This window comes from Podarcis bocagei, assembly GCF_964188305.1.
Source record: "Podarcis bocagei genome assembly, chromosome: 2".
NCBI lineage: Eukaryota > Metazoa > Chordata > Lepidosauria > Squamata > Lacertidae > Podarcis > Podarcis bocagei.
This window is the reverse complement of record NC_138126.1, coordinates 101,718,528-101,733,254: the sequence shown is the minus strand read 5'-3', so window position 1 is coordinate 101,733,254 and position 14,727 is coordinate 101,718,528. Positions and strand designations below refer to the sequence as shown.

Sequence of the window (14,727 nt, the reverse complement as noted above, 5' to 3'; positions counted from 1 at the left end):
CCTCCATTTCTTCCCCTTCTATTTGCCAGGAGGCGATGGGACCAGTGGTTTTTTTTTTATGTTGAGCTTCAGACCATATTTCGCGCTCTCCTCTTTCACCCTCATTAAAAGGTTCTTTAATTCCTCCTCCCTATCTATACTGTACCACAAAACCCAAAAAAGGAGTGGGCGGGGGGGAGGCGAGGAACTGTGTGTGAATTTTCAACGAAGGAGTCAGCAGCAGCTTGGCTGCTCGATTTAAACAGAGCCGGGATTTCCTTCCAGATTAGCCATGATCTTGGCGGGCAGCGGAGATCAGCGGCGCCCGACGATGCAGAATCCGTCGTCGGAAGGTGATTGTCCAGAAGCCGGAATGCGCGGGGGCGGACAAAGACGGGGGCTCCGCCTGAGCGGAGGAAGGCTGCGTACCCTCTCCCGGTTACTCTCCCTCCCCGGTACACCCAGCCGGGCCTCCGCGTTGCTCTTTTAAGGCGTCCCTCCCATGGCGGGCGTTGCCCCTTTAAGGCCTCGTCGGTTCAGTGCAGGGAGCGGCGGCGGTGAGAAGGAGGAGGCGGCGACCGGGCTTCCCGGGTCCGGGCAGCGGGGAGGTGAGGAGCAGCAGCAGCCACGCAGAGCCGGCGGCGCGATGGTGGAGAAACGCGTGTCCCGCTGGTACTTCGGAGGCCTGGCCTCGTGCGGGGCAGCCTGCTGCACCCACCCGCTAGACCTGCTCAAGGTGCGTCTTGCGTTAGAGGGGGGAGAAACCCGCCAGGAAAGAAGACGGGGCACCCCCTTCCCCGGCGACGGATGGGGGGACCTGACCCCTAAAATCCCTCTCTGGCCCTCTGCCTCCCGTCTTCCCCCTGGGCTCCCCTGCGCTGATCTCTGCTGGCCCCATCCTTGCTATTTGTCTCTCGCCGCCCCCTCCGCTTCAATATTGCCGCGTGTTTCCTTTGCAGCTTGGGAAATCCTTGCGCCGCTTCCTTTCCCCGCTTGGCTGCAGGCAAAGGTGGCTCAACAGCAAAGTGCTCTAAGGAGAGGTTCTTCACCTCTAACCTACCATTTACGTCTAAGGCAGCGCGAGCGACGGCAAGGCGAGGAGACACTTCCTTAGCCCACCCCCACTCTGGGTTGGAGGCTATAGGGGGTTGACAGTGGCGTGGCATTTCCCTTTTCTCCTCTCCCCCCCCCCCTTACAATGATTTCTATCTGCCATTTTGGCTCCGTTGATAACTAGGAAGTTGGAACTGCCTGGGCACCACCACCACCACCGTGTACCCCGTTTCCCAGGCAAGAGACATGGCCTGCGGTTGGTATTCCGGCCCTGGCTGGCACCCCTTGATGTCTCGTTTCCTGGGCACAGCAGACTGGCATCTGCTGCTGCTGTGTGCCCTGTAGTGGCTCCCTCTGGCCAGACGGCGTTGGCTGCCTTCCAGGAAGCAGTGCCCAAGGAGCTAACTGAAGGCAACAGTCTTGAGTCTGTTCAGATTGATTGATTGATTGATTGATTAAATTTATATTCAGCTGAAGATCACAGGGCAAGTTCGAAACATAAAAATACAAAAACGAGAACAGACCCCCCCCCCCTCATTTCCAGTTAATTCTATGTAAGGTAAAGGTAAAGGACCCCTGGACAGTTAACTCCATTATGTGTAGTATAATTTGACCAGCTAGCATTCTCCACTACAAATTAGAGAGCACAGATTAAGGCATAATTATCATCACAGTAGTTGTGCCCCTGCTCTGTTAAATATTGCTGTACTTGTAAAACAGGTATAGCCTGTCTGGTTTCTAGCTTGCACTATGTGTCAAGTGATACAGAATTTGCGCAGCGTTTTCTTGGTTTGAGAGACTGAGGCCTAATTGTGTTGGTTAGGAAGTGAGGACTTCCAAGATAACAGCTTGAATTCAGTGGCAGTATCTCCTGGTATGAATGGAGGCCTGCAAAAAGCAAAGAGGCCCCATTCAGCCACGATTCTGCACTTCTGGCATTGTGCAGACCCCTCACAAGTGGCCAGATACCGTAGTTTCTGCCTTGAAAGGCAAGCGCACAGAGGGAAGGTGGCATGTCCAAGGTCAGTGGGGCCATTAAGAGTTTTTCTTAATGATCTCTGGCATGCAGCCCTGATCAGCAGATGCAGTGTTTTCCCGTACTCTGTTGAATGGGTACAGATAAATTATTTTCTTTTGCCTTGTAATCTTTATTGCTGTTATTTCTCAGATACATTAGTCGTCATAGTGGGTGTTCTTAAGTTTTTTTGTTTTCTGTTTTAAAAACAGAATCCAAGGTTCCTCAAATGTACGCGAAACACGTTCGTCCTTGACATGGGGCAAGGCAAGCCAATCAGAAAGGAAGGAAGAGGGAGGCCAAAACATGGGGAAGAATTCAAATGTCGCACTAAAACAAACATTCTGGCAAGGCAAGCATTTCTGTTTGCTCAAGGGAACAGTCCTCCCTTTCCTCCCCCATGTGCTGTTCTAAGGGTTCTCCTGATTCCCCCCTCCAAGCCACTTTGGGGAACGTGGGGTGAGGAGAGGGGAGAAAGCCCCATTGCACTAGTAGCAGTCCTTGTGTGGGCTTTTTCAAGCTGTTCCAGTTAGTCACATCTGTCCTATAATCCAGGAAGAGACCAGTGTCAACGGACCTCTCCTGGCTGCTCTCTAGATCTCCACACAGAAGCCTGCTTGGGATTTTAATGATAACTTTTCTAAGCCCTTTTATTACTCAACTGCCCTGCCTTTATTTTGTGTGTACCTAGACAAGAGATCTGCCAACTGCCTTTCTCTGTCTAGGGCCTATTTCTCATGGGTAGTCTGTCAGTGGCCACAACATTGGTGATAAGTGAGGCTACATCCTGTTTCCATCTTCCTTTCTGCCTGGCCCGGCCCCTGCCCCTTTCCCCATCTCTTTGTCACCTGCATGAACTTAGGCCAAAAGATGCATGCAGTCCTAGGGGCATAAGGTTGCCCACTCCAGCAAAAGTGGTCTCTGAGGTGTTACTCATCATGGCACCAAGGTGTCCCCAGCTTTGGTCCTTGCTCTTCAAAGTCAAATGTCAAAGGCTGCATACACAACATACATCTGAAACACACTCACACACCTTAGAGACTCCTGGGAACCCTAGTTTACTCCCTCACAGACGTACAGTTCTCAGCACCCTTATCAAACTGCAATTCCCAGGATTCTGTGGGGGTGGGAATGTATGGTGTATACATGGCCCAAGTCTGCCCCACAGGCTGCTTTAGAGCTGACAGAAAGGGGATGGACTGGTCAAACTCAATAAACTTGAAAGATAGCTTTTTTAGGAGGGGAGCTTGTGGGGCTATGAAGTTTTTCTGCCCAGCCACTGACAAGTTACCAGGCAAGGCCTGTTCTGAGATTCTCACCCACTCCACCCGCCTCTCCCTGAGCATTCTGCATACTTAGCCCTGGTCCCTAATGGGGTGGGAACATTCTTTTCCCTTGTTATGGTCTGGCAGGGGCACACTAATGCCAGCATGAAGCTGCTAACCCTGGAGATTCCTGCAGATTTGAGCCTCCATCGTTTGCTTTCCCTGTGTCACTGCTGGGCCTGCCAGCTGCTTGATGAGCACATTCCAGCTTCATCCTTCACAATGGGATCTTTGAGCTGCCACTGGCTGCCTGGGAACACTGCCCATCTGAGCTGCTGTCCTCCGCTTCACTGCCCTCTCCTGGCTACTGGTACTTCTGCAGCCTCAGCCGATGTGTGTTTCCACCGGGGGCTGCTTCAGTCCACTGGCTTCTTAAAAGGGTGGGTCTTACCAAAGATAGCGAAGCGGTGGGTCTTCCAGATGTTGTTGAACTCCAGCCCCTGCTCCTAGAAGGCTCTTGGATTGATTGATTGATTGATTGATTGCTTTTATTTATTTAAATTAAATTTTATTTAAATTTATATATTTATATAAAATATATTTTATTTTATTTATTGCTTTTCTCCCAAAAACTCAAGTACATGGTTTCCCTGTTCATTTAATCCGCAGGACAACCCTATGAGGTAGTGCCTGGCTCTGCGGCCAAGTGAGGATTTGAACCCTGGTCTCCCAGCTGCTAATCCGACACGCTAACCAATATAGAATCACTGTAGAGTTGGAAGGGACCACCAGAGTCACTTCGTCCAATCCCTTGCAATGCAGGGATATTTCGCCCAATGTGGAGCTAGAACCCACAACCCGGAGATTTAAGAGTCTCATGCTCTACCAACTGAGCTATCCCCAGCTGCCTAGAAAACATTGGTACATTTGCATTCAAGAACCTCCGGTCAGATAATTGCTTGGACTCCTTATTCCTTACAGTAATATCATGCAGGATGGGAGAAGGCCAGTGTTGAGAAGTGCAAGTGTTTTGTACTATTTCATTTCTGGGTCCAATTCAGAACTTGTGGAGGCTACATTCTCTTGTTGCTTGAATTGACCTCTCCCCTTCTTCAGGATAAGGGCTGGTTGGCCAATGGCCCTGCCAAGGTTTTTTTTGTTTTTTTTATCAACGTGGCAGCCTTTCACCTAAATTCTCTCCAAGTTGGCTGTACAGTACTATAAACACGAGCTGCTCCACTGCGAGGTCAGGGTGCTTGCAGGTGGGATAGTAATCTGGGAAACCAATGTTGACCTGCATTTCTAAACTACAGAAGCAGATGGGTCAGCATTCGTCTGTGGATGCAGGCACCAGACTGTTCAGGGGAGCCCCTTGCCATGGCTGGAACAAGTGCCTCGCAGCTGTGATTGCAAAAACATCCAAAATTAATAGCACCCATTAGGTTATGGGGTGAAGAATGCAGGAATCTTCTTACAGCTCACCGGGGGTGGGGTAATATCTGGGAGGAATTAGGGGAGATAGCTGGGAGGTAAGGCTTGTATTTCTGGAAGGAGTAGGTTTTGTTGGGCAAGCCACATGTCCCGATGGAGGGGAAAGGGTTTTGTAAAAGCAAGGAAACCAGAAGTTAGGAATCCTTTTCCACATTTTATAGGGGAGAGTGGAGCAGGATAGCAAAATATAAATTCTTATGCAAAGGGATTGTCTCTAGGGGGGGGGGGAATCAGTCATAGCTTTAAAAATAGAAAGAATCTCTCCTTAAGCTCTGGTGGGCAGTATTCTTGGAGTAAAAGATTCAAAGTGGATGTTTACAATGAATTCCTGAGATCTTGTTGACGTGGAGTTGCAGTTTCATTTGTTTGCTCTATCAGAGGTGCATGGGCCGTGGCTGCTTAATCTTTTCCTTGCCCTGGCCCCCCTGGAATATCCCTTGGAGAACGAAGAGCATGGCAAATCCAGCCTGACCTGTTTGCTACCTGCTTTTCTTGCCTCTAGGTCCACCTGCAAACCCAGCAGGAAGTGAAGATGCGCATGATGGGCATGGCCTTGCGTGTGATTCGCAACGATGGCTTTCTGGCCCTCTACAGTGGGCTTAGTGCCTCCCTCTGCCGGCAGGTGAGTTGTTGGGCTGCTGCAACAATTGCTTTACCCCAGTCTGTTCAGTCCTGCTCCTTTTGTCTGGCTCCCCATGCCAGCCTTTTGGTTCCGTCACGCTACCCGTGAGAGTTCTGCAGCTTCTTCCAGCACCCTTCAAAGCGTATTTCACAGATTTAACACCGAGACTGTGTTTGGCTTCACGGACAGAGCTTTGTAAATTAGGTCGACTTGCAGTCTCTGAAACTGAGAGGCCATTTGTTAACGGCAAAAATCCCGCAGAATATTGTCAATAGAATATAAGGATCCAATAGCCTCTGCCATCTGAGACTGTCAAGCAGGTTTTTAGACTAGGAATTTCTGAAAAGAGGCACGTGCTTCTAAGCTATGTCCTCCCCAAGACTTTGATGAGTCAGGCATCTTGTGCAGATGAGGAGAAGCTGAGAGAAGCGACAGCTTCTTGAGTTGTATCCTTCTTCCCTTTTAATATCTTGTTTATTTAGCAGTGCACTGACCGTCACAATGGCTCCCTCCACTCCTGGCACACTGGCACACGACTCTGCAAGGGAATTCTCAATCCTTGCAAACGGCTCTGTAATAAGGTTATTGATTTCTGCAGTCACCATAAGCTCTGCTTGAATATCATTCTGGTTGCAGAATCTATGATTCCTGAATAGTTGGGTGTTAGGGTTGGCCTCTGCTACGGCAAGCAGGGTTTGGGGAAGAAGAGAGCTTCATTTGGGGTCGCACCTCTTGCATATATACCGGGTGGTGCCTGTTGATTGGCGAAAAGGACACTGCTGCCATGGCTCTTAAGAGCACAAGCTCCATAATGCAAAGGCTGTGGCCATGCCAGCGCAGGGGCTGTGCCGTTGCCAAGCTGGTGCCGTGGCTGACGGTGATTCTGATGAGCGATTGCCCTGTGCTGGGCAGGACCAGGGCCTGAGAGCTGCTGCCAACCTGCTCTGACTCTTTCTGCTTCTCCAGATGACGTACTCCCTCACCCGCTTTGCCATCTATGAGACTGTGCGGGACCACTTGAGCCAGGGTGCCCAGGGGCCAATGCCCTTCTACCAGAAGGTGCTGCTAGGTGCAGTAGGAGGTGAGCTGGGGCTTGGCAAGCGCAGGATGACGGGCCACGCCAGTGCAGGCTGCACAGTCCCCTTTCACCTGCTGTTCTCTGGTTGCAGGTTTCACCGGTGGGTTCGTGGGGACCCCAGCGGACATGGTGAATGTCAGGTCAGTGGTCTCCTTCCCCTTTCCCTATGGCTGTGCTTCAACCTTGCCCAGTTCAGCTCCCCGTGACCTGTTCACTTGACTCTTTACACCCCTACTGAATTCGGGGACATTCCATGGGGCTGGATAAGCCCACACAAGGACTTTTGCCAGTTCAGTGGTGTTTTCCCTCTTCGTGCCCCCTTAAATTGGCTCGGGTGGGCAGGGGGGTTTGGAGAGTCCCTGCAGCAGCATGCGGGGAGAGGAGAGGGCTGATCATTTCACCATCAGAAATGCTTCTGCTGACAGAGAAATCTGCTTAGTGCTAGCTGGATAGCTCAGTGGGTTAGAGCATGGTGCTGAAAATGCCAAGGCTGCAGGTTTGATCCCAGCTGCATATTCCTGTATTGCAGGGGGCTGCATTAGATTATCCATGGGGTTCCTTCCAACTCGATAATGATGATAATGTACTATTTATACCCCTCCCATCTGGCTGGGTTCACCAAGCAACTCTGGGTGGCTCCCAACAGAATATTGAAAACACCAAACATTAAAAACTTCCCTTCAGATGTCTTCTAAAAGTCAGATAGTTGGTTATTTCCTTGACATCTGATGGGAGGGCATTCCACAGGGCAGGTGCCACAACCAAGAAGGCCCTCTGCCTGGTTCCCTGTAACCTCACTTCTCGCAGGGAGGGAACCGCCAAAAGGCCCTCGGCGCTGGATCTCAGTGTCTGGGCTGAACGATGGGGTGGAGATGCTCCTTCAGGTATATGATCACAAAATTCTGAACAGCTACACAGAATTTAGCCCATTGTCTCTGTGGTTCGCCTTGCTCTGGGGCAAACTCAGCATCCTATGGTGGCGGGGGTGGGTGGGTGTGATTTGGGAAAGGCTTTTGTCTCCCTGCCCTCATGAAAGTGTCCTTAACGCTGTGATGCTTTTCCCTCCACAGGATGCAGAATGACATGAAGCAGCCGGTGCATCTGCGGCGCAAGTGAGTGTCCAGATTGCAGAGGGGGGTTGTACAGGAGATGCACAAGTGCGGGAGAGGCAAATAATAGCATTAAGGAGGCGGACCCTGTGAAAGCCTTTATCCCTCCGAAAAGGGTTGTATTGAAGCTGCATGGCCACAGAGGGGCAGCATGGATCCTCAAATTCCAATTGTTTGAAGCTCAAAGACACCTTTCTGAATCAGGACAGCACCCCCTGGCGACCAAAGCCCAGGGTTCTATAAGTCCCTACTAGATCTGGAAGAGTCTATAGTTGCAGCCTTCTGTCTGGTGTGGCCAGCAGAAGTAGCAGCTGCAGCAAGATGGGTTTAGGTGTCTAATATGGTCTCTCTTTGCTTTCTAGCTACTCACATGCTCTGGATGGGTTGTATCGGGTGCTTCGTGAAGGTAAGAATTTGGTCAGCGCGCAGTGTGGCTAGTTTGAGCTTCTGAGAGGCCACAGGGAGCTCACCCTGAATGAAAGAAATTGGCCATGGGGAGAATCTGCTGCAGCCTCTGCCCCCTTTTCTATATGGAAGTGGGAGCTGTTAGGTTACAGGCCAGTCCCGGTGCCAGGAAGCTGGCAAAACCAGTGCCAGGAGAAGGGGCAACACCATCCAAGGCAAACTACCTGGAAGTAAAGCTGGTTGGCAGGATGAGAGCCTGCGAAAGTTGCAGGTGCAGCCTTTGTTTAGTGGCTCTTTGGGATCAGTGATGGGAGCCACTTGCAAGCTCCTCTTGAGTCTGGCAGCCGCTGAACGTTTGGAAGGGAGAGGGGTGAGTAAGCTGATGGGAAGTGCAGGGGAATATGGTGACCTGGAGTTCACACGGGTAGAATTCAGAGTTGACCACATACTTGGCTTCTAGAGCGTCACAGAGAACAAGCATATGGGGCCCAGGGAAAAGGGAGAGAGGAGACTAAAAGGGTTGTCCCTTCGTGTGTGTTAGAGGGGGGCAATGGGGGGAGAGGGAGATTGGCAAGTGGAGAAAATAAGACCCACCCCTCCTGCCTTTAAAGTCCAGTGGAAGGATGAGGAATGGTAGCTTCCTGCTCCCTGTTGCTCTGGAAATTGAGGAGAAAAGGCAAGGAGCAGAGTCTACAAGTCATGCAGCCTTCACTGGTTCAGATCCACTGTGGCTTGCCCCCAGGCAAGTGCGCATAGATTGGCAGCTGGACTGGGTTTCAAAAAGTGAAACTGTGCAAGAGCAGAGAGACCCAGTCTGAGCGACTGCCCCTGTCCTCTGTCCCTGATTAGTTTCAGCAGTGTTCTCTCTTCCACAGGCATCTAATAGGAGATCTTATCTTCTCTGATGCTTTGATTTCTAACCACAGATTTATATTTTAATCTTCCAACCACAGATATTTTATTGTGATGGGGCATCAGTATCTCTGCCCTATCAGGGCTTCTGATCGTCTGGCTTTGGCTAAATGAGGAGCTATTTCATAACCTTTTAAAACCAGCCTGTGCTAGAATACAGTGAAGTCTTTTATGGATTGGCTCTGCTTTCTAAGCACCTAGTAGATTATAACCTCATTCCTGTATCTTTGGGAGCAATAGAGAATATCCATTCCTGTGCAGTGTCTTAGGGGCTGGGAGGCTGTGGTTTCTGAAGAGTTGACGAACAGAAAAGCACTGCTGTTTGTAGACTGTGCAACCTGGTGAGCTCTGCCCTGTATACCCCATGCTTTGAATCCCCTTTGTCTTTGCAGAGGGTGTGAAGAAATTGTTCTCGGGAGCTTCAATGGCAGCAAGTCGAGGGGCCCTGGTTACCGTTGGACAGGTAGTGATACAAAAAAGAGCCATAGTTGCTGGTGGATGTGCACCTAAATCCAGACCACAGGTGTGCATATTCAGCTAGGCATATACCCACCACAATGCACACCAAGGCCATATCTATATGCCCACCTTTCACCCCAGGCATGAAATCGATTGACATGTTCTCTAGCCACCTGGGGAGGGAAAACAGGATTTTGTAGAAATCCTGTCCTGTTACAGTCAGATGTAATGGAAGAGGCACCCGCTCTGCATGCAGGGTAAGATTTCTAGTCCATGCATGACTTCCCCACAAGAGCCAGTCTTCCCATAGGGAGGCTATAGGCAGCTGCATTCAGACAGCAGGATGCAGAAGGCAGCATGTATTTGCAAAACCTGCAGACAGCACTAATAGCTTTTGACTCAAAATGTTAAAATGTTTGAAGGCTTCTCTTAGTCTCTGGGCCCAAGGTTAACAGGCTAGTTTGTAGGTTCCTTTGTACTGTCTCTCCTGTCTCTGGGGCTGCAAGGGGGTGGGGGTGAGAGGAGAGGTCAGGCTCTGTAGCAATTGTTTTCTCAAGGTGGGAGATTTGTGCAAAAGGGTGTAAAAGCACAAGTGACCCGGTGTAGGCTGGAGAATGAGATCCTATATTTCCCAGTCCACCTGTGTCCTCAGCATATTGGCTTAGGGCTTTTAGAGATGAGTTAGGCCAGGGGTGGGGAACCTGCAGCCCTCCAGATGCTATTGGACTCTCATCACCTCCAGCCAGCAAAGATAATAATAAGGGATGGTAGTCTAGAGAGCCCCAAGTTCCCCCGGATTAGGCCTACAACTTCCTTGTCTCCCTGGCAGTACTGATAGGACAGGAGATTTGTCCGAGAGGACTGAGGATTAGTCACACTTTTGCCACTTGTCCTCCTGATACACTGCAGGGGCTGGTGTGACTGTCTTGCCTGAGCCCTTGTGGTTCAACAGAGAATGGACACTCCATTTCAAGGTCAGTCTGCTTGCTTGCTCATGAGTGCTGGGAGGTTTGGGGCCAGTCTCACAACTTTCTGCTTCTCTGCAGCTCTCCTGCTATGACCAGGCCAAGCAGTTGGTTCTTGGGACCGGTTTCCTCTCTGACAATATTCTCACCCATTTCTTGGCCAGTTTTATTGCTGTAAGTGGATATCTGGGTGTGGGTGCAAAGCCAAGGATTTTAATTTATTTGGTGTGTATTCATTGGGGTTTGAGCTGTGATGCTTGTTCCACCTTCTTGGGAGATGGAGGTCCAAAGTCGAAGTCCATGGAGCTACCAAGAATGGATTGTTATTCAGGTCCTAGTCCTTCCCTGCAAAGACAGCATTTCAGACCCAGGAAGCTCATCATTTAAAGTTGGATTGTCTGGCAATTGAGCCATAAGAGTTATCTCATAGCTGGGCAGTAAACCAGACCTGCACAAGTGGTGGCACTCCAAGATAAACACAATGTTTGGCCTGCCTGAGATTGTAAAAATATGGGGGAGGGTGGTGGGTGGTGGTGGTGGTAAAGTATCTACCATACTTGACTGGGGCTTGTTTTGGGCTTGGTGGGGAGCATACACTGTTTAAGCCTGTACTAGGCTCATGACTCCTTTGTAGCTCCTTTGTAAAGCTATTACATTACTGAGCATCTGCTTGGACCCAGTAGTTAGTCTACTGGGTCCTGTTTGGAATTAATAAGACCATCAGCCTCTGGATTGAGGACTAATGGAGAGGGCAAGGTTTGACAAAGGGGAAAAGGTAAAAAGGAAGGTAGGGCTAATAGCAGGCACTGCAGTGTAGATGAGGCTGTTGTGATTCTGAAACGGTTTTGCCCAAGAAGTTGGTTTTATAGAAGGCTTTGAAAGGTTGGTGAGAAAGAGAATTAGCTGGATAGAGGGATGGGGTTCTTTCAGGTCTGGGGCACTATGAAGGAGGCGCTTCAGGAAACTATATATTCCAGTGCAGATCATGCAAGATGATTTTGTGGCCTCTTCCCATTTATTCTGCTCCATGGCTTAAAAACACAGCATGCGCCACACACTAATTTAAGGTAACTGTTTGGTAAACCAGTGGTCTGCAAGTAGAGAGAAATGTCTTGCCACTCCCCTGCTTCATCACTGGATTTCTACTTTTAACACAGCGGTGGGGAGAGATATCACCCCTTCCTCCAGCTACCACTGAGCAGTGTGCCAACTGATAACTAGCTTATCATGTGGGCATGCTTCTGGTGACATTCACGCCATGCCCTGTAACCCAGGATTTCAAAAAGGCTCTGCTGCCATCACACACACCCTCCCTTTTCATTGCAGGGAGGATGTGCCACATTCCTGTGTCAGCCCTTGGATGTGCTGAAGACACGCCTTATGAACTCCCAGGGGGAGTATCGGGTGAGTGATCTGATCCCTGTCAATGGCTGTCCCGATTTCCAGGCTCTTGATTCATTGGTTGCTTGAACTAAGCATCATCCTATAGATACCACTGGCCTTCTGGCCAGCTTTCTGTTTTTTCTTTTGCTGCTGCTTGATGCCATGCCCCTGAGCATCATTCTGGCTGCTGCAGCTCTTCATCACTTGTGACTGGCAGAGATTGAGCTTTGTAAGGAGAGGAATGGGATCTGTACAGGGGGCTGCCTGGGCATGGGCTGACTTCTTTCTCATTCTCTCTCAGGGTGTCGTGCACTGTGCAATGGAGACAGCCAAGCTCGGGCCACTGGCATTTTATAAGGTAATGCAGATGCAGCAGAAGCGTCGATGGGTGATTGCACCAAGTAGACCAGGCACGCAATGCAGACAGCACAACTCCTAGCCCTTCCTAGTCCTGCATTCCTGCCCTTTTGGTCCCTAGCCACTGTGCTTCTCCAGTTTGCCTCCCTATTCCCAAGATGGCTCCACTGCCTCCATTGCATCCCTTCCCCTGCCCAAGTGCTGCAGCTGCATGCCAGGCTACCTGGCCTTTAGGTGATGCCAGGTGAGTGAAAAAGCCTCATATGACTCCAGATACTGGAGTAGACGCATGGGATCAAAATCTGGGCTTCTCTCCACTGGGACCCTTTGCCAGCTGCCTCTTTTTCAAGCCCCACCTTCCCTCCTTGGTCTAGCTGTGCAGCTTGCGGCCACGATTCCAGGATTGACAGAAGCTGACCAGAAACAATTTCCTCTTCTAGGGCCTTGTTCCTGCTGGCGTCCGCTTGGTCCCTCATACGGTGCTCACCTTTGTTTTCCTGGAGCAGCTGCGCAAAAACTTTGGGATCAAAGTGTTGGCCTGAGGGAGAAGAGGGCCTGCCTTGGTCAGAGGCATAAACCTGGAGGACCGGGGGCGGGGAGGGCTTGGACACTACGACCCCCACAGTGCCCGGGTATCACACAATATTCCTTTGCCAAGGTGAGGCATTCTTAACAGTGCCCTTTTTAGCGCTGCGGCACCAGCTGAACTCTCGCAGAATGCCCCCTTTCAGTGCCTGACAGTTTCTCACAGCTTCTAGCCAACCCTTTGGCATTGCTTGGTGCCTGATGGTATGACAGACAGCCAATCAGAACTCTCTCCTTTAGTGCCCAGTAGCAGTGAGCGGCCAACCTCTTCCCACAATGCCTTTCTCCTATGCCCAGCAGTTCACTGGAGCCTCCATTCCTTGCTGTTAGCAGCACCACCACAATACTGTCTGCCGTGCAGTAGTAACCCTGCTGACCCCACAGCATCTCTTCTTAACGCCCAACAGCCCCACGAATGCCCTTGTCTTGCCCATCGGCATTGCAACATTTGCTACCACTCACTACGGGAGACCTGCAAGACTGAAGTTGCTCCTGCGCTGTGCCATGGGCAGTAACTTGCCTCTTCCGCAATACCACCATCTTTCTCTGTCCTCCCAGTCTCCTTCGTTGTTTCTTTGAGGGGGGGGGGGAGGTGGGTGCCACGGCCTCCCATCTCCCAGTCACCTTGCCACGCTGAGCACTGCTTTCTCCTCTGCTCTTCTGGAGCAGAAGTGCGTTTCCATGTGGGGAGGTAGAAACTTAATAATAATAATAAGGTTCTCTGTCCATTTTTAAATGTTTACAAGTGAACTGGAGAGGGGTTCTATTAGTTAATGGTGGGGCTGTCGATAGCAATACACCTGGTGGGCACCTTTTCCTTCTTACCCTTCAGCGTCCCAGATTTTTAAATGTTTCTACGAACACAAGGTTTCCCTCACTGCGTCCGGCCTCCTCCCTTTTTCCTACCTCAGTCTCCTCTTAACCCTCAGGTCTACTGTGTGAGGCAGGGATGGCCCCTTGTATTTAACTGTGACTGGTAGTAGTGGTAGCATAGGGCAAGCAACACTGCAGTCTACGGCCGGCCTAGCAAGCCTTGCCTCCTTCATTTTGCTTCTCGCTTTAACCTTGTTCAGCCAAAGCCTCCTGAAACCAAAGGGCCTCCTGGGGGAGGGACACTAATGAGAGCAGAGAATAGGTTTCTGAGGTATTCCTCTAACTAGCAGGAGCCAAGTTAGCTCAGCCTGGGGGAGAGAACGTTTGAATCCCTTGTGACACCTCCTTCGCTTCTCATGTACCCCAAGTGAGCAGGCCTCTTGGCATATGATGGTGGGGGGGGGGCTGTCGTAAGTCGGCAAGGCCTTCACGGAGGATCAGGGATGGGGAGAACATGGTCCATATTTAGACCCGTGGCATGGGCTAAGGTTGCAGGGCAGGGGGAGGCCCTCTGTTTACTAGGTTTACTCTAGAGTAGGTGCCACAGACAGACATTGTGTGCCTCTTAAGCTGCCAAACTTTCCCTATTCCCTGCCCGATTTATCCTCTGGCATGGCAGTTCCTCTGAGCCTCTTGGCAGCTTTGGAGGGAGCCTAGACGGCTGTGAAATCTTTCCACGTTGCCTTCCTTTTTCTGTGATGTTGTCAAGGCCCCGTTCTGTAGCACTGATTTTATTTGTTTTTAATGCCTCTGGATCCGGCCCACGCCTAATGAAGTGATTGTCGTATCGGCCATTTGTCTCTTGTTTCTGCTGGCCTTTGTTTTGCCAGCATGTGGTGCCCCCCTCACTGGTCACCGCCCCCCCCCCGGGTGTGAAGCGTCATTCCAGAGGGTAATGACTCTGCGGGTCGAAGAGCCAGAGCAACTAAATCAGCACTTTTGTAATCATGACAATAAAGTAATTGTGAAAAGCAGGTGTTGCTCGTTCCTGAAGCGCCAGTCCCTTTCAACGTGTGTCATATGACTTCGGATTTACATCCTCCAAGTTCGCTCTGTTGGGAAAATGAGAAGGCTAAACGGTTTTGTACAGTGCTGTTATTTAAAATGTCCCTCAAATGTGGCGTATTGAACCATTTTTAGTTAACAGTTTCCAGAGAGAGAGAGAGAGAGAGAGAG

At 50.5% G+C, this 14,727-nt stretch overlaps 1 protein-coding gene across 1 annotated transcript; it reads left to right on the top strand.

Moving 5' to 3' along the window:
* The first annotated feature begins 210 nt into the window (after window positions 1–210).
* SLC25A10 (solute carrier family 25 member 10) lies at window positions 211–14,522 on the top strand. The gene is made up of 11 exons (XM_081184872.1): window positions 211–715; window positions 5,306–5,425; window positions 6,392–6,506; window positions 6,595–6,643; window positions 7,574–7,615; window positions 7,975–8,018; window positions 9,322–9,392; window positions 10,435–10,527; window positions 11,680–11,757; window positions 12,038–12,094; window positions 12,534–14,522. Exons 1-11 carry the CDS (start codon window positions 482–484, stop codon window positions 12,633–12,635), a joined length of 1,005 nt encoding a protein of 334 aa, XP_081040998.1. The 5' UTR covers window positions 211–481; the 3' UTR covers window positions 12,636–14,522.
* Window positions 14,523–14,727: the final 205 nt, after the last annotated feature.